The following is a 19597-nucleotide window of genomic DNA, read 5'->3' as shown; positions in this document are numbered from 1 at the left end:
ATTGAAACTCAATCAGGCCAATGAAATCTTGTATAGAGTCGTTAGGTGGGCTTAACATAATGATTGATGGCAGAGTCGCAACGGTTTGGCTTGAATTCCCTGCTACTTGAAAACAAATAAGATGGTACTGTTGGCGAACAGTGTGAGACGAGTTAAGCTTTTATTAAGTTGGCAAACGTTTGAACTAGCGAAGTAGCTTCCCATGGTGGGAAACGCATGGGACTCATAGCGCTGCCGCTGTCCTATTGCGTGCAGAGGGAATTTGAAAGACAACTGATTATCCCGCCCCTCGGACTGAGCACTGCGAACGGTGAGTGCCCAGACCCTACATTTTAATGTGGGTCTGGCTCGTCAGGCTACTGAGGCACGCGACATAGAGGATATAAGCGCACATTTATCATCCTTTTCGGGAAAGCAATGTTTCACTAATATTACATGATAATAATAACTGTAAGCTGTAACACCTGCAAACTATAACTTTATGGCAAGCTAAAATAACACTTTAAGTTGGACATCGAGTCTACTCATGGCATTATTTGAAAACAAAGGCTAAAACACACATACACACCCACTAGGGTGACCCTCCAAACCAGCAAGGACGAGGTTGTGCACAACATCTATAGGCTACTATTATTATGCATGTTTTAAGTCTGACTGAATAAAATGAGTCCTGTAATTATTTTCTATGTTGAGCATTTACACGCTTTAGCCTACAATCTCCCCAGATACTATTAAGTGAAGATACACACATGCCAAAACATTTTCATTGTTACGGGCTATCATAATTATGACCGCCGCGCGGTCATAATTATGATTTCCGTCAAGGATTCCCAGGACACTGAAAGACCGGGGTAGACGAAACTTGGTGGGCATGTAACCCCATATGGATAGCATGGAACCATCGTTTTTCGTTTTGATCTGTAGCCCCCCCGCTGGACTGCACCCCCCGAAAGGAGGGTAAGGCAGACACAGTTTTCTGTAAATATCTCGAGAACCGTAAGGTTTAGGAGGACCTTTTTTTTTTATATATGTTGATCTCTAGGGGCCATGTCAACCCATTCCATAACCACTCATTTCATGTATAGTGCCACCTAGTTAAACACAAAAAAGTAAAAATGAGGTGTTGTAATCGCAGGTATCTGTGACCTAACATAGTCAAAACTGCACGAAATTGGAAGTGTAGGATCATTATGACACCCTCTGAATGCACGCCAAGTTTCGTGGAATTCCATTCATGGGGGGCCACACAATAAATTAATTTATGTTACTATACACCAGTTTTCTCTGATTACTTAAGGGGGCATGTCAACCCATCCCATTACCACTTATTTCATGTACAGCGCCACCTAGTTAAAAATTAAAAAGCAAAAAATTAGGTGTTTTCATCACAATATCTCTGGCTGACATGGTCAAAACTGCACGAAATTGAAAGTGTAGGATCATTATGACACCCTCTGAATGCATGCCAAGTAACTTTCGTTCATGGGGGGCCTTACAATAAAATAATTTATGTGTACATTTAGTGACCGTACATCAACAAGGATTCCCGGGACACTGAAAGACCGGGGTACACGAAACTTGGTGGGCATGTAACCCCACATGGATAGCATGGAACCATCATTTTTCGTTTTGATCTGTAGCCCCCCCGCTGTACTGGACCCCCGAAGGAGGGTAGGGCAGACACAGTTTTCTGTGAATATCTTGAGAACCGTAGGGCCTAGGATGACCAATTTTTTCCGTATGTTTGCCTCCAGGGGTCATGTTAACCCATTCCATGTGCACACACATACACACGCACACACATACATTCACAGTAATCATACGTATGACACATACTCACACAGTAGACATATGTACGCATGCATGCACATGCACAAACACACAAGCACGCACACACACACACACACACACACACACCCACACACATAAACATAAACGTGTACACGCACACATGCACACAATTCAAGAATTTCTCAGAATTATGAACAGGCAAGATGGGGGTGGAGTTGTATAAAATGAATTTTACATGTGAAATATGAAATATTTCACATGTAAATATGAACTAATCATGATTTGGTACTTGTTGTCTAGCAGATACCAGTGAGAATTGAGTGTGGATAATGCAATTTAGTGAGACAGTTAGAATCATATAGGCCTTTCAGCGTGATTTATTTTTGTGGAAAAAATGTGCTGGACTGGGCGGCGGTCATATTTTGTACTGCTCTGCGGTACATCTAGTTTCTGTCATTCTAGTGTCTTTCTGAGTGCATGCGTGTGTAGCCTACGTGTCTGTATGCCACAGAAATGTGATAGGTTTGCTTGTTGTACTGCGTCAAGATTGACAACAATTTCCACCAATCATGACTGACTTCAGATCTCAAAACGTTGAGTGCATTCTGAAGCCGGCCACTCGTTGATTTGTTGTGGATAACTTATTTTATTTTTTCTCCTCTCCGCATCGACGACAATCGAATAGCGCAATGTAAAATGCAGATGGCTTCTTTGCTACTGATGCATGTTGCAGAGAAACGCTCAAATGCATGTCAATCGAAAACGGAGGAGCAGGTGGTCACCCAGCCCTCCACACACACACAACAGCCCTCCCTGCATGAAACGTCCCTCTTCATTCTGCTAACATTTACAGTAGCTATTCTGACCTCTTCCTCAATTTGTCCCAGCTGGGTAACGTCTCTCTCCTCCTCCTCGTAACGTCTCTCTCCACCTCCTCCGAATTCACCTGTACTTCTCCTTCCTCTGTGTTACTACACTGCACATCAAACGTAACATCTCTCCTCCTCCGAATCCACCTGTACTTAAGCCTTCCTCTGTGTTACTACACTGCACATCAAAGCTGTGTTCCACTCCTTCAGCCTGAGCACTCGATGTCGACGGCCCTGCACCCGCTGTAACAGTCGACCTTGGGGTGAACATTTCTGTGATTTTGACATTTTGCTGCGTCCACTTGTATTCTTTTTAGCCTTTTGTCTCGCCCCCCCCCCTTGCACTTTTGTGGTTTATTAGGCATATTAAATTATGACAGCACCGGCCCAAAAATGTGCGTCGGCCCACGGTACGCCCGATGGCCAGTCCATGCCTGATGACTTCTCCATTTGACGTTATAATCGATTGCGGACGTGAACAGACAGCTACAGACACAGAGAGCACAGTAGGCCTACTTTCACTTTCTTTGCGTATTCATTACGTGAAAGATAATTAGTAGCAAAACAGCGATCAAATATTACATGACAGTGAGTTTTGTTTTCAAATGTTTTCATGTATGTCTAGATAACGGGTGAGGAATGTTTAGGAGACTCGTAAATCCTCAAATTTAGTCTGCGCAAAGCACAGCACCTTTATTTGGCCATGGCTTGTATTCGAGTCAGCTATATAGTCCTTTATTTCTTGCGTTTTATTGTGAGACATAGGCCTTTTCGTTTGGAGCGGCATGGGTAGGCTATCAAAAGCAGATGTTCAATTTGAGATTTAATTTACGTTTGGACTGTTTGATTATATTGCTAAATATCGGGACTGATGACCACTGAAATCTGTGGGGTATTTAATGGCTTACTATTAAGTTTCATGTAGTGTTGGGATTTCGATTGCCATCCACTTATTGCGAGATAAGGTATCCGCACTTTCATTCATTCATACGTGTGCTGTTCTGCAAGGGAAACCTTATTCCGTGTAGCCAAAGAGGTCTAAGAGCCTAAATTTTGTTATTTTTTAAATTATGCATGATTTACTTTCATAGGCTTCATAGGCTGATGCCTGGCATCAACAATTGTGTTTAAATGTAGGTTACTGCTTCAGCCTCTAGCTCAGAAGGGGGCGGCATGCGACTGGTAGCTTGAGAGCAATGAGAGCAATGTGTTGGAGACTCATGGTGTAGGAGAATGAATTTTCATTGGCAACCATTGCAACCAACAATATAAAATATTAAGAAGAGCTGTTTTATGAGTTAAATTGAAACAAAATTATACTGGCTTTTATTTGTCCAAATCTGAGGCCCGGCTATAAATAGAATCCCGGCCATAATTTGATGATTTAGGTATGCACGTGTGTTTCAGGCATAGTGCAAGCACTAATCTCTGACTGAAAGTGCACAGGACTTGTGCATTTGAGAGCGCTCTCTCGCGGCTGTAGACGTAATGTTTCACGTAGGGTTCATGTCAGTTAATATAAATTAACATTTAAAATAGTGCTGGGCGGTATGACCAAAAATGTATATCACGGTATTTTTCAAAATTCTTACGGTTTCACGGTATATGACGGTATTTTTTTTTCCATGCATAATCAGATGTTCACAGCATTTTCTACAGGTTTAGAGAGGAATTGCTGCAGTACATTGACTAAGGATGGTCTATTTTACTGTCATGATGTAGATCAGGGGTCTCAAACACCCGGCCCGCGTCAGGCCCGCGACGTATGTCAAAATAATAACGTAATCCGGCCCTTGAGACTTTTTAATTGCGACAAACAATGATACTGATTAAAATAGACGATAGTTCCAAGTACGGAGACGAATCTCATTTGTACTCTGCTCCACTATGTGCTAGACATCCAGAGCTTCATTAAAAAAAAAAAGTTTTCAGGAAATACTTGTATTACACTCGAGAAACACAAAGACGTGCATTTGTAATGACGCGGAAGCGATGCAGGCCATAGTGTTGCAGAAATTGAAGCAGAAATTAAGCAGAAATAGGCCTACACCAAATGTTGAAAAACGTTTACGTGTGATGAAGTCTTTAGGCTATGTTATTCACCTATTCTAAATCTGAAGGAGAATATCCTTTTGGAGATTATGATCGATCGTCTATTGAATGGAGGTGCGTCTGCGTGTATACGACGGTGTCCACTAAGCATACCATGCTTTTTTCGACCCTCCGCCCAACATAGCTTGGAGGTTGCAGTGGTAATCGTGATGATAGTGTCCGTAATGGACGTGGTACAGACAGCAGGCCTAGTAGAAATAGGGCTCTAAACTACAAAGTCACCCACAATATGATGCAAATTTCTGGGTACTCAGATTACCCGCGATAGGAACTGATTTGACCAGAATACTTTATTGTAGGCCTTGTGGTTTAGAAACCATATACATCTTAGGTGTTGGTATACATCTTAGGTGTTTTCCTGTTAATTTTTTATGTGGGTAATATGAAAAAAGGAAAGTAAACCTGCTCAAATATGTTCATCCAGTAGCCTATTTACTGAAAGGTGCATAATTTGAGGTGCTTGCCATCCAGTAGCAAATTAGATGGGTAAATGTACCCCCTTCATAAACTTTTGTTTTACTCAAAGATTTTTACATTTACAGTAGGACTTTATCTCTGACCACTTTCAAGCCATGGCCTTTTGAAATTTTGATATAAAAATCCAATGGTGTTGCTTTCTCAACCCTGACGCCTATAGTTTGCCAGGTTTAAAAAAGTTATGAGAGGAAAATATTTTTATTTGGTGTGAAACACACACATACCTGTTTTTATGCTTTTCATTTGTTTTATAATTTGTATTAATATTTATTTTATCATTATTTTATTTATAAGCTAAGGTTGCTAGCAGGTGTCTAAAACTAGATAAAAGCACTTGCACTTTCTGTTTGCAGTTTTGTGTGGTATTTGAAAAAAAGAACACTGCATTTTCAGAAATAGCCGGCCCTCCAATCAGATGACGTTGGCAGAATTGGCCCCCAGCTCATTTGAGTTTGAGACCCCTGATGTAGATTAACTCCACACTATTGGTAATGCAGTTTTGCATGGCCCCAGAAAATGATTCTGTTTACAAAGAGCCACTCATGATTCTAATGAAGAATCTAATACAGAATTTTTACTGTGCACATTTCACAAACATCTTGTATAAAATCAATACAAAAAGTAGTGCAACTTGCAATAATTATACTTTTTTGAAAATTATACAATTTAAAATAAAACCTCTCTCCTAATATGCTTAAATAGGCCTGTCAAATAGGCCTATCAGAAACATGCCTTATTGTTATTGTGTGGTTTACAGTGGTCGGCTAACGTTAACTTGATGTGGATGTCTTGTTAGCCTGCCATGAGCTTCGGTTCGGTTCGCTAGGCAAAACATTAACAAAAAAGTTAGTTTTGGTGCACTGATGACAGTCAGGATCCTTTCTAACTAGCCAGCTAGTATTGCTCAGTGCATGTCTATAACACATGCTTTACTTGCTACCTGGATAATTTCAGCGAATATTCTTAAGGTGAGATGAACGATAAGAACATTAAACTTCACTGGGTTGCTAACACGAAATCACCTACTAGCCAGCTAGTTACAGCTGTTGAACAATCTCAATAGAATTTTCGTGACGGTAAATCCCTTTCAATGCAGTATCCCTTAACGTTTTTCCTTAACTAGAGAAACAATTTAAGGTATTCTGTGCAACACCCTTAAATAAACCCCTTCCCAAAGAGAAATTAAGCCTTTAAGGCCCATTCACACCAAAAACGATAACGATAACGATAACTATAAATAAATATTGTTAATATGAATGACGACGTTCACACATAAACTAAAACGATAACGACATGAAGAACGATATCGTTGGGGATCACTTTCAGAGCGATTTTAACAACGATAAAATGCTAATAGCCAATCAGAACCCATCGAATTTTAGCCCTCACATTTATTAACACAATGAGAGACTTTGTTTATCGTTGTTCAGTGTGAACGCTTTTATCGTTGTGGTTATAGTTATAGTTATCGTTATCGTTTTTGGTGTGAATGGGCCTTAAGGGTCATACTTCTTCAGGGAAAAACTTATTGGGGGCCAAGCAGCGAAGCTGCGAGGACCTCATTATGTTTCTACGTTTTCCTATTATTATTATTATTATTATATGCAATGGAAGTCAATGGCAGCCCATAGAACCGTCTGGTAAAAAGTTAGGAAATTTGGCACACTAATTGGGGACGGTCCCATGATTCATGTCACCAAGTTTCATGTCGAACCCTCTAGCGCCACCAACAGGCCAAAGTTGGAAGTGTGTTCACTCACGTAACTTTTGACCCGTAGGTCCGATTTTCAAAAGTCAGGTATCGTTGGAATCCTTGGACCAAGCCGAGTTCAACTATGACATCATTTTCCGCCATGATGGATTTTCCGCCATTTTGGATTTCATCAAAAACACTTAAAATGTATCAGGGGTCACATACTTTCTCTGATTCCCACCAAATTTTACACAGATCATCTTCAGACCAAGCCTCACAAAAGTTATCACTTTTTGTCTTCGGAAGTATTACCGTTCGCCCGTAACAGCCAATCAAAATTTGTGGCGAAGCCGCCAAACAGGAAGTGAGCTCATATCTCAGCAACCCTTGCAGTCATCAAATCCAAACTTGGTATATGAACTCATGACTCCATCAGGAGGACACTCAAATTTGGTGACCTTTGACCTCTAGGGGGCGCTGTAAATCAGTAACATGCCTTTTGGACTGTAGCTGCTGTTGTGCCTACAATTACAATGTACTAGTGGTGTCTGTGGTAATACTGTGGAAGATCCTTATGTCGACAGATGGCAATTCATGACATCAACATAATTGATTTGGCCGCCATATTGGATTTAATCAAAACCACTATCAAATTTTCTTAGGTCACAAATTTCATCGGATCCTCACCAAAATTGACACAGACCATCTTCAGATCATGACTTATCAGTGCTTTGATTTCCATAACAATTGACGGAAGCGTTTGCCCGTAGCAGCCAATCGAAATTGGTGGCGAAGCCGCCAAACAGGAAGTGAGCTCATATCTCAGCATCCGTAGCATCTATCAAAAACAATATTTCAATATTTCTTGTAAAGTAAAGTTTGTAAACACGTTCTCAAAATCAACTTAATGCACGCACAACTTTTGTTTGAGCAGGAGAGAGAATAACAGCGCATGGACGCAGCAATTACAGAAGTTGTAGGCTAGGCTACTTGCTGCTTTCTTTTACTATCTATGGTTGCTGGTTATCAGCATACAATAAGCTGATTTAAGCTAATTCACTAACTCAAGACTTCAAGGCCATCATGGATATAAAACGTTTTTTGAAAACAACAAAAGGATGGAGGGAGCAAAGGAGGGAGGCAGCAAAGCTAGGAGTTATTTCAAAAGGGCAAGAACAAGGTAGGCAAAATTTGGGTGCTTGTCAAAACCTTAGCGTTACAGCTGGAATAATGCTTAGGCTGATGTTAAAGCGCACACAACGTTTATGTTTAAATGTTTAAAGCCATACACAACGGTAAATTGGAACTGGCTAAGGCTGGCCAAATTTCAATAGCCGTGTTTCATTGGTTCGTTTAGGTATGAAGGCTTTAAACATGAGGTTTCTCTCCCATCAGTGCTGACATCAGAGTTATGAGATGATCTCTAGTGGAATGGTTCCTGACAGAGATGTTATTATTTTTGCTCATTTTTGACCACAGGTATGATAGGGGAGTCATGGGAGGGTGGAAAAATGATCAGTCCCTTTATTTAAGTATAAGTATATACTCTTTTGCTCCCGTGAGGGAAATTTGGTCTCTGCATTTATCCCAATCTGTGAATTAGTGAAACACACTCAGCACACAGTGAACACACAGTGAGGTGAAGCACACACTAATCCCGGCGCAGTGAGCTGCTTGCAACAACAGCGGCGCTCGGGGAGCAGTGAGGGGTTAGGTGCCTTGCTCAAGGGCACTTCAGCCATGCCTACTGGTCAGGGTTCGAACTGGCAACCCTCCGGTTACAAGTCCGATGCGCTAACCAGTAGGCCACAGCTGCCCCTATTTTTTGTATGGATAAACACAACAGAGAAAATGAGGAAATAGATTTCAGCGCAATTACGACCAGGGTGGCGATTATAATGTAGACACCCACCACTACTGAAATATGTAAGGTTTACTGATTAATGGATGCAAGCTGGTAAGATCTTCCTGCATTTACTTATTTACTCGGCTCAGTGGAATCACTATTCAGTGCTAGTTGCAATTCCTCACTTTATTCCAAATTTAGTTTATTCTCCCTTTTGAGTAGTTTTAAAAATCTCATTCTGCAATTATTCAATCTCACTGTGTTGATTTGTTTTGGAATCCCTTAGCTCAAGAGGAACTACAACATTAATGAGAAGCATCTGAAGTCTTATTGTTATTCAGCAAACTATGTCTACACAATCCTTGTGGATGGCTACAAATTCAATACTGCGTCATGGAATGATATCAGGTTTGAAAGACAGGTAATTTGTGAATTTTACTTAGTAATTTGACTGTTTTCTCCACATAATATCATCTTGTAACTAATTATTGTATACATTGTTACAGGTGAAGAACACAAGTATTGCCTGGACACTGGGCTACATGCTAACCCTTTCCAACATGATCCCAGCAGAGGCTAAACATATGCATTTGCCAATGGAAAACACCCTCTTTGCTGGCATCCTCTTCCTTTTCTCAGCTCTGACAATTATAGCTCTTGTGTTTCTCATCATCCTTCTCATTAGAACCTGCTACTAATTTTTCTGTATACAGGGTTCCCATCCATTTTCACTGACAAAAGTTCAAAACCTTCATGACTTCCAAGTATGCAAGTATGACATTGCTGTCTTTAAACCACAGGCTAATTATAACATGTCACTTAAACAATGACATTGGGGAAAACATTGCTTTCTATGTTTTCTCCTCCACTTTTCCATTTCCATGAAAAAGTGATTGAATTCCGTGGCATGTACACCATCTCCTACCTATGTCCCTGGTAAAATGAAATGTCATGATTTTTCCAAAACTTTGATTTGATTTCTCCTGGTCTGGAAAATGGGATTTAACATTTCCATGACTTTTCCAGGTTTCCACCGTGGAAACCCTGTCCATAGTTACAGAGCTTGATTTGTTTTTAGATGAAGATAATGACATTTGAACACCAATTTGATATGAATGATAAGACGATTACCATGGTCCAAAAATGTCATTGACCAACATTAGTCTGCATGTTGACTACAAAATTACAACAGAGCTACCAGATAACATGTAAGGGATAACATATTGTCCACTGGTCAATATTGGAAAATAAGTCCAAGAAAACAGGACAAACAGGACCCTGGCGTGAAATGGTGGGGTCTTGCTTCGTCATGAATGAACTTATTTTCTGTGATTGACCAGCAGGTAATACATTATCCCACTTATTATAGGCTACTGATACCTTCAAAAACGAGAAAATAATCTTCACACAATGTATCTTTTCGTGGCTTCTGCTGAGAACTAAATAGTTTGAACTTCAAAGTTTTAGATGTTGAATAGCAACGATCTTGCTGACTTTCGATCTCAATGAAATTCCATTGTGATCAGTGAACGGACTGCATGCGGAGTGACATGAATCAGAAACACAAAACCTGTTGCCATTGACAGTGGTAATTATATGGAATTATCAGAACCTTGAACATTGGGAAGGCCCATTTATGTCAAGGAAACTTTCTGCAGCATTCTAAACAGTCATATAATACGCCAGTTGAAATTGATGAAATTCCTTTCTGTAAATATTAGCCCAAGCATGATATATTTCCGTATAAGCCTACTTTACTATAAAAACATATACACAATCTAATGCCAGATTCTCCCAGATTTGAACATGAGGTGTTGCTTACAATCCCTTCACTTTCCACCCAAAATGTTTGCAGTCACTCAGGTACATTTTAAAACATCATGTTCCGGTGTGTGCCTTTACCAGACTCACGCAAAGGGAATTGGGAACTGTTGTTAGTTCCATCTCTCTCGTTGTCAAGCAGGCATAACATAACCCAGATTTCTGTTGAACCTTAGCTTTGTAAAATTGCTGTTTTATTACTTAGCCTTCTGCCTTGTAACTGAGCTAAAAGCCACCTCGGTCATATATGCTACAATGTTGCTATGCACTGAACGTCGCTCAAATCGCTATTTTTATAGCACTAATGCATCGTGACGAAAATCCCTGACTGTACCTTATGAAGGTCTTCTGATATTAAAATGGTCCTTTTCCTCTTGTATTGGGGAAATGTAATACTATTCTACCTTTGTGATGAGATGATGACAGTTCAAAATAAAGAGGATGCACATTTATCCTTGAGCTTCATTATCTATGGTTTTGCAAAAATGTTTTGACCAATTATGTTTTGAAATACAAGTATGATTAATTATCTTGTATGGTAATCAAATGGTAAGAACTGAAATTGTGAGCTAAAGTCCAGATACCAGACCACCACTTTTGAGAATAGAATAGAACAGAATATACTTTAATGTCTCCATGGGGAAATTTGTCTTGGACTCATCCAAACATAACCCAGTGATAGACATACTGTACGTCAACAGGGACATGACAGAGAACACGTTACATAATAAATGTAACATAATAATAATGTAAACAGATGCAGCAACATGGGTTGTGTGCGTGTGACACTAAGCCCCAACGAAGAGTAGCCTACACTGATAGAGACGGTTGATAAAGAATATTTGGTATTGACATTGCAGCAGAACTAGCCTGCCTATCCCTGTGATCCCAAGGCTGAATGAGGTTAGGATGAACTGTATTGTATTCATATAGCACTGTACAAGCAGTGGGTAAAAGTGCTTTACATCGGCAAATCAATTAGAAAATATAAAAACAGAAAACAGAAAAGTTATATTACAAAAATTATTTAAAATAAAAAATGACCAAGTGATGTGCACACAACACAGGCCTGATCAATACGATAAAGTATATAAAAAAGTAAAACCACTTTGTTTACTGCTTGGAAAATGTACATAAAAATAAATACAAATAAATGTTGTAATTGTGTATATAAGTTGTTTTCTGACATTATTATTACCATACCAAACTCTGTCACTGTCTACATCATATAGGTGCTAGTGGCAGAACATTTTTGGTTCTCATAAGCTTACTTGTAAAAAATTCAAGAATTTTGTGAAGCAGCACAATGGAAGATTTGATCTTGGGGTCCCCCTACACTTGATAAGTGCAATAATAAATTAACTAAGTGTGCTTCTTTGCCCAACAGTCTGTAAAAAGAGAGCTCCGAATTTCTGTAAGTGTAATAATCCGGTTTTGAGATCCTAGCAAATTCTTGCATGGTATCCAATTCAAGGCTAATTGAATCCCAATTTGGGATAGAAACACTTTTTTGCTTTCACTTTGTTTATTGCAATGTTTCAAAAGTTGTTGTCAATACAAGAAACGTCACGGGTGCACACACACGCTACTGCGCAGGTTCAGGTCAAGTCAGGTCAGGTCAGTTCGTGTCACAGATGTGGAGCAGAAAGGTCGGAATGAGAGAAGTGAATGATCACATTTTTCATCACTAAATAAAAAATGGCATTTATTTCCTTAAGGCACACACACCATATATTTCTGTAAATTGCTCAGCCCCAGAGTATCTTATAATCAGTTGAAAATCTAAATCAAATCGATCAATCAAATGCAAGTAATAATACATCAAATGGTGGCAGATCTGGGTAGCCTGACTCTGTGCTAGTGAAATGCCCTGAAAATAGGCTGATACGGTTAAAGTGATTAACTGTAACATGTTTATATAATACCTGCGATATTTTACACTGTTAGCAGACACAAACAAAAATGTCCACACGAACATCACCACTAAAAAAAATCCATGAAACATTGACCTGCACATGAGAGCTCAGTGTGTAATGTCGTGATGTGTATGTGAAGAACCATCTTATGACATGGATTCAAGGTTTTCTAAACAAAACTTCAAAACTTATCGAGAGATGAAGCAAACCTGACCTTCCGCGTGTGTGTTGGGGAGTGCAATGCTCCAACATTCCATTTGTTTACTATGCGAGAGTAGGGGAGAACCGGTGTTCCAGTTTAGCTGGTGAGCAGGTTAACTTGTGATATTTGCATAAAATCTGTGAATATTCAACAAGACCCTACCTACTTGTTAACAACGCCTGCCTCCGCCCATCGAGTGCTGGAGATTCACATTTTCATGCTTAAGCATCCACACAAAATGCTGCGCAAACAGGAAATGTGTCAAAGTAAAACAACAAAGGTTTTGTTGGGTTTGGAACATGAGTCTCACAGAGGCAAAATAAGCACTAATACCACTACACCACAGAGATCATCACTTGACATTAGTAGACTAATACTAGTCTACTAGCTTACTAGCTATCCTGATGTCCATGTTAACTGGTGATAGCCTATGACATGAGTGAATGCATGCCTTGAATAATGCAGATGAATTTTGCCTTACCAGTAATTTTGCATCACAAACAGTAAGAAATTGGCATGACCCCATCAGACGTTGTTCGTTTTTTGTGCAGAAATCGCAAAAATTATAAAGATCACTTGTGGGCCTCGAACTGCTCACTAAAATGACAAGCTAGAAGCAATACGTACCCTGGCTAACCAGTTAAGCCACCAAATCGAGATTCGTGACGATTAGCATATCTTCCCATTAAATCAATGCGTATGTTGTCTTGTGACAGCTTGTTACTTTATTAGTTACTTTCAGCAGCTGCCAACAACACCCCCACCGCCTCAACATAAAAATGATAACCGATTTTGCCAATACTCATACTCATTTTAACAGTAATGTCAACAATGTATAGCAGACATCCCAACCTAACCTACTTAGATACTGAAATTCAGATGTTTGTTCAATAATGTCTAGTCAGTACACCAAATAAGGAAGGCCTATTGATAGAAATTGTGATAGTAAAATATGTAGATTTTGGTAGTTTGGCCTTTTCATGTAGCCTTGGCAACTAGCCATCTAGTATAGGCCTGAGTAATATGCAAATGAAATTACACTTGTTAAACTCACCTCAACAAGTCTTTTGCAATCATTTAACCCGCCGTGAGCAATGCTAAAGTCACTGTTACAAACAGTGCAGTGTGCAAGACTATCATTATATTTTACTCTTATGAGACAATTGGGTACACTTTTGTGTAGTCTGATGTGAAGTGGGTCTTAAATGTTCCTTTTTGAGGGGCACTGACTGCCATGCCGTCATGATCTGATTAATTAAGTTCGGGAGAAAACAGATATAAGCCCACCTACACTGAAAACTGATTGGTTGATTTAGCAAAACAGACCAGGATGCTCTCTGTCTTGGATGCGCTTCAGGCACACACGCACCACTCCTCTCTCTCTCCCTCTCCGTTGTGTGCGTGTTAAACTCAGATGCACACGCGTTTTGAAGTCCGGTCAGGCTTGCGTGCTCTAGGTTCCGGGAGATTTTATGTAATTTGCGGGCGTCAGGAAGCCGCTATCAATATGTGGGAGACTCCCAAAACTTCGGGAGACTTGGGATGTCTAGCTAGACAGCACTTTGTCGCCAGCACAGAATGTACAATGTACCTTAATGTTGTCATGTTTAGCTGACACAAACTCAAAATAATGACTGTATAGATAAAATGTGCATCTCTCTCCTCCCTCCATTGTTGTTTACGTTTGTGTCGCTGCGTGGTTTAACACGTGAGTTGTCCTCATGCTGAAAACGTGAGCATAGCCTATATTATTATATTGAGCAAGGCACCTAACCCCTCACTGCTCCCCGAGTGTCCACTGTCGTTCCAGGCAGCTCACTGCGCCGGGATTAGTGTTTGCTTCACTTCACTGTGTGCTGAGTGTGAATTCACAGATTGGGATAAATGCAGAGACCAAATTTCCCTCACGGGATCAAAAGAGTATATATACTTATACTATACTGTTAACTAAAAGTCCAATATATAAATAGAAATCGCGAAATCTTTTCAGCAGTTCGTGGTGTAGTGGTCTGGAAGATATAGTAGCAATATTCTCACCTCTTTTGTCATTGACATCCAAGGTTTGAATCCCAGCTAGATATCTGGTTGTTTTTTATTTTTTTTTCCGTTCATACAGTATGTGTCGTATTTGTGTGGATAATGCTTAAACGGACATGTATTAGACATAAACTGGTGATGTTTTCAGCGATATCTGTTATGTTATCTCACTTGCAAATAATTTGTGAAAATGTGAACCTCTAGCACTCCAGGGGCAGAGCAGAACGCTCTTATGAAGTAGGCAGGGTCTTGTTGAATATTCACTGATTTTATGCAAATATCACCAGTTAACCTGCTCACCAGCTAAACTGGAACACAGGCACAATCGTAACACCAAAGATCCTTGATTACTCCGCTTCCACCCTCTATGGTAACACTTTTCTATTCTCTCCGTTCAAACTCAATTTACATAAAGACGGACTGTGAAATTTGGCCAGAAAGGAGTCGTACATGTTTACTCCATGAAAGTTTAAATTTAACTTAACGGCAACATGTAGCCTACCTTTGTTACAACCTGACACAGCAGTGTTTGTTTTCAAAACTGTGCAACTCACCGAGTGGTTAGTGGTGTTCGTTGATTATTAAAAGCAAATATATCCGCACAATGGATGATTTCCAGCCATCTTAACCACTCGGTGAGTTGCACAGTTTTGAAAACGAACGTTAAGGGTTGTTTTAGGACATGTTTGAGTAGCCTACTACAGTATGCCTGTTGGCAGCCACTCAGAGTAGTCAAAGGCGATTCAAAACGAGTCAGAAAAGTCGAGACAGGACCAATCGTCAAAATTTCGGTGTCCACCACTCTAGTTCATCCAAAACAAACCAGAAAAGGGACTCAAAGTGCTAAATACCGGAATTTTCCTTTAAAGGGTGTACTTAAGCAACACCCTAGCAACCATCTCAATTATTCTAGTAACAACCAATGAACATTATTACCCAAAGCAACCAACACAGCAACTGTTTCATTTAGCATAGCAACTGCCATATCTACTCTAGCAACACCCTAGCAACCATCTCAATAGACTATGTGCACGAAACGCTCTATGTGAGCTGGTTTGTTTCCAGTGGAGCTAGGTGTGTTTGAACCTGCCGCTATTGTTAATGTAATTACTGTCTACACGGACCCATTTGGGTGTTGCACTAGGGAATCAGCATGTTACGATAAAGGATTTATGCATGTGTTAAAATTGTTTTGTGCACCTAGTCTATTACCCCTAGCAACAGCCACTTCTATATTGTCAACCAACATGATTACTAACCATCACTGCTGCTAAGACGGCTTTCTACAATGACAAAATCAACAGTGCTACAGACACTCGAAAACTTTTCTCAACCTTCAAATCGCTACTCAACCCTCAGCTCCATCCTGCCTTACTGCAGATACCCTCGTCTCATTTTTTACAAACAAAGTGGCGGCAATCAGCAGTCAATTCTCTACATGCCCACTCAACGCATCTGACTCAGATACCGCACTCCTACAACCTCCAGGGACTGCTGGAACATCTTTTTCAGCATTCACGCCTCTCTCCGAGAGTGAAGTATCTAGACTCCTGACATGCAGCCGTCCTACCACATGCTCGCTGGACCCTATACCTACGAGCCTACTTCAGTCCATCAGCCCGACCATCGCACCAGCTATCACACATGTGATCAATGCCTTGCTAACCTCCGGCACATTTCCAACAGCGTTCAAAATGGCCCGGGTAACACCGTTACTTAAGAAAGCTTCTCTCAACCCTGCTCAAGTCGAAAACTACCGCCCTGTCTCACTCCTGCCTTTCCTATCCAAAGGCATTGAACGCGCAGTCTCCAAACAGGTCTCTGACTTCCTTTCACAGAACAACCTTCTGGATCCAAATCAGTCTGGGTTCAAAAGTGGCCACTCTACCGAAACGGCTCTGCTGTCTGTAACAGAAGCCTTAAAAGAAGCCAGTGCTGGGCCCCCTTCTCTTTGCTATCTACACCACCTCCTTGGGACAGATTATCCGTTCGCATGGCTTCTCATACCACTGCTATGCCGACGACACACAGCTCTATCTGTCCTTTCCACCTGATGACCCCATGGTTTCAGCACGGATCTCGGATTGCCTCTCAGACATAGCTACATGGATGAAGGCACACCACCTCCAGCTGAACCTCTCAAAAAGCGTTTTCAGATATAACCTCCGGAGTACATGCGGAGGTTTGTCAAACGGAGGTCCTACCGGATGATTCAGATATGATGCTAACCTGCGGACCTAATACTGACCTTATAACGGACGTATGTGTGAGCGACATACACGCATTATTACAGAATCTCCGTGTGGTTGTCGAAAGTGAGGGGTGGGGGCTTGTAGAGTTCACAAGATGTGAGATATGACGAGAATATATCGCGCCGCTGCCTGTCACAGCTGCTTTTTGTTTACAACGTGTAGCCTATGCATTATGTAGGCTAAAGAAGACAAATCTATTGTGCGTAGGCTAATACTTGAAGTAGGCTAGTCAAGTAAGCAAACAGTATTTGTATGTGTGCTTCGAATAAACACATTTATCTGTTTTCAACGTTATGTACCAGAATTACTTGGCTATAGAACCCCACATCTGGTTTGCGTTGGAGAGAGAGCATGCACAAACTTTATGGTAGGCTACCAGCCAATTCAGTAGGCTAACTCAAGACTGCAAGGCCATCATACAACGTTTTAAGCAATAAACAAAATACTAACATAACAGTTAAGTTCTTTTTTTCATGGTTTATTTTTTCCAAAAGCATCCTCTCCCCATGTGTCTATTGCTTTTACGTAAGGAGCTTGTAACAAAGTTGGCTTTTCTTCGTTTTTCCTTTTCTCTAGGCATATATGCTCAACAAATATCAGCGAAGCTCAGCGAGGTATCAATGAACAGAAAACCATGTTGGCTAACAATTTATTAAATACTCCTGTTATTGTCGTCAACGACGCCGCTGTAGGCTACTGCCTTTTCAGCCTTCTGCTTATGGTGATTCAGTCTTTTGAATTCGTTTTGCCATGCAGTTGTAGGCTACAACGTCTCTTGCCGTTCCCTTCATGTGTTCTATCAAAATGTTGTATGCCCTCATGGACAGTAGCTCCGTGATGTCTGCATCTTTCCAGGTCGGAGATTTTCTGGACAGCATTATGCCACTCCATCATAACACTGGCATTTAAGTAAGATCTAACCACATGGACGCACGAAAGAAACGTCACCAACACGCCCTCTCACTAGGTGTGATCTTAACCGCATGTCCTACGCTTCATTCAGACACAGCACATTTACATAATGTCCGGAGGAAATACTAGGGGGGGAGTAGTGTAAACACCGGGTGAATTCGGACTTCCACATGACCGGTTATGTCGTTCAGATATACGGCCCCACCGTTTAACATCGGCAGAACCTCCGGTCTTACACGTATGTCTGAAAGCGCTTAATGACTGAACTGCTGGTCCTCCCAGCTAAACCTACCATACACCACGACATCAACATCAAATTTGACTCCCTGTCTGTTTCACCTACCAGGACTGCAAGAAATCTAGGAGTTGTTCTCGACAACCAACTAAACTTCTAAGATCATGTTGCCTCAGTCGCCCGGTCATGCCGTTTCGCACTCTACAACATACGGAAAATCAGGACTTACTTGACTCAAGATGCTATCCAACTTCTGGTTCAGGCAATAGTCATCTCACGCCTCGACTACTGCAACGCCCTCCTGACTGGTCTCCCAGCCTGCGCAGTGAAACCACTTCAGATGATCCAGAACGCGGCAGCGCGCCTGGTCTACAACCAACCCAAAAGGGCAACCCGCTGCTCATCCAGCTACACTGGCTACCTATGGCGGCCCGCATCAAATTCAAGGCTCTAACGCTTGCCTACAAAGTAGTCTCTGGTTCTGCTCCCACCTACTTGAATGCCCCCTCATACAGACATCACGCTACCTCCAGACCGCTGCGCTCCTCAGACGAACAACGTCTAGCTCTACCACCAGTATGCTCAGGCCAATCCAAACTTTTCTCATCTGTTGTTCCTCGTTGGTGGAACACACTGCCAGTTCCTACAAGGGCAGGGCCATCCCTCTCCGTTTTCAAAAAACTCCTGAAGACCCAGCTCTTTAGAGAACATCTCCTCTCATAGCAACACTTACAACAAGTCTTGCTGATCCTAGCACTCACCAGCCGTCTTAAACTGACACGTAACTGTTAAAAACAGCACTCACTGATGCACTTATTTTTACTGTACTCTAATGTTTTTTAAATTGTCCTAAAATTAATGAGAATTGCTCTAAAACTTAAACTGTTTACCATGTTGTTAGTCGCTTTGGCTAAAAAAGCGTCAGCCAAATGTAATGTAATGTAATGTAATGATTACCCTAGCAACCAGCATAGCAACCACTTTATTTAGCATATCAACCACCATATCTATATCAAATGCCTTTGTGTGAGCACAGAAGAGATCTATTACTTTTTCTGCAGGTTTCTTGTGTAAATTAGGTTTTTGGATAATATGTTTTTTACCTATGTATGTTTCTGTATGTTTCTAGATCAACCTGAAGGACTTTGCCTTCTAGACTGGTCTTTATTATTTTTGTAATAGTAGGATGATACATAAATACCACAGACAAATAGGTGTGGTCAGAGGTAGATGAATAAAATGTTGGAAAACAATTATGGCAACAGCTTAATGTCACTATTAGTAAGTAACAACATGTAGAAAAACATACTGGACATATTACATAACATATATTTAGAAATAATTGTCATCACTTAAGGCAAGAGGTCTTAATTGTAAGATCTCTGTATAAACTGTACAGATCAACAAAATAGCAGATAAGCAAAATAGCAATAG

At 40.7% G+C, this 19597-nt stretch overlaps 1 protein-coding gene across 2 annotated transcripts in view; it reads left to right on the top strand.

The window, feature by feature from the left end:
• Positions 1-11778, top strand: part of entpd3 (ectonucleoside triphosphate diphosphohydrolase 3) — a 54988-nt gene extending 43210 nt beyond the window's left edge. The window contains exons 9-10 of one of the 2 annotated variants that reach the window (XM_048260454.1): positions 9075-9209; positions 9295-11778. In XM_048260454.1, the coding sequence (XP_048116411.1) occupies positions 9075-9209; positions 9295-9486 (327 nt within the window). In that variant the 3' untranslated portion in view covers positions 9487-11778. The remainder of the gene's footprint in view (positions 1-9074; positions 9210-9294) is intronic. The other variant, XM_048260455.1, reaches the window with a different exon arrangement.
• The last annotated feature ends 7819 nt before the right edge of the window (positions 11779-19597 follow it).

The sequence above is a fragment of the Alosa alosa genome, chromosome 13 (assembly GCF_017589495.1).
Source record: "Alosa alosa isolate M-15738 ecotype Scorff River chromosome 13, AALO_Geno_1.1, whole genome shotgun sequence".
NCBI classification, from domain to species: Eukaryota; Metazoa; Chordata; class Actinopteri; order Clupeiformes; family Clupeidae; genus Alosa; species Alosa alosa.
This window is presented reverse-complemented; position numbering and strand designations above follow the sequence as displayed.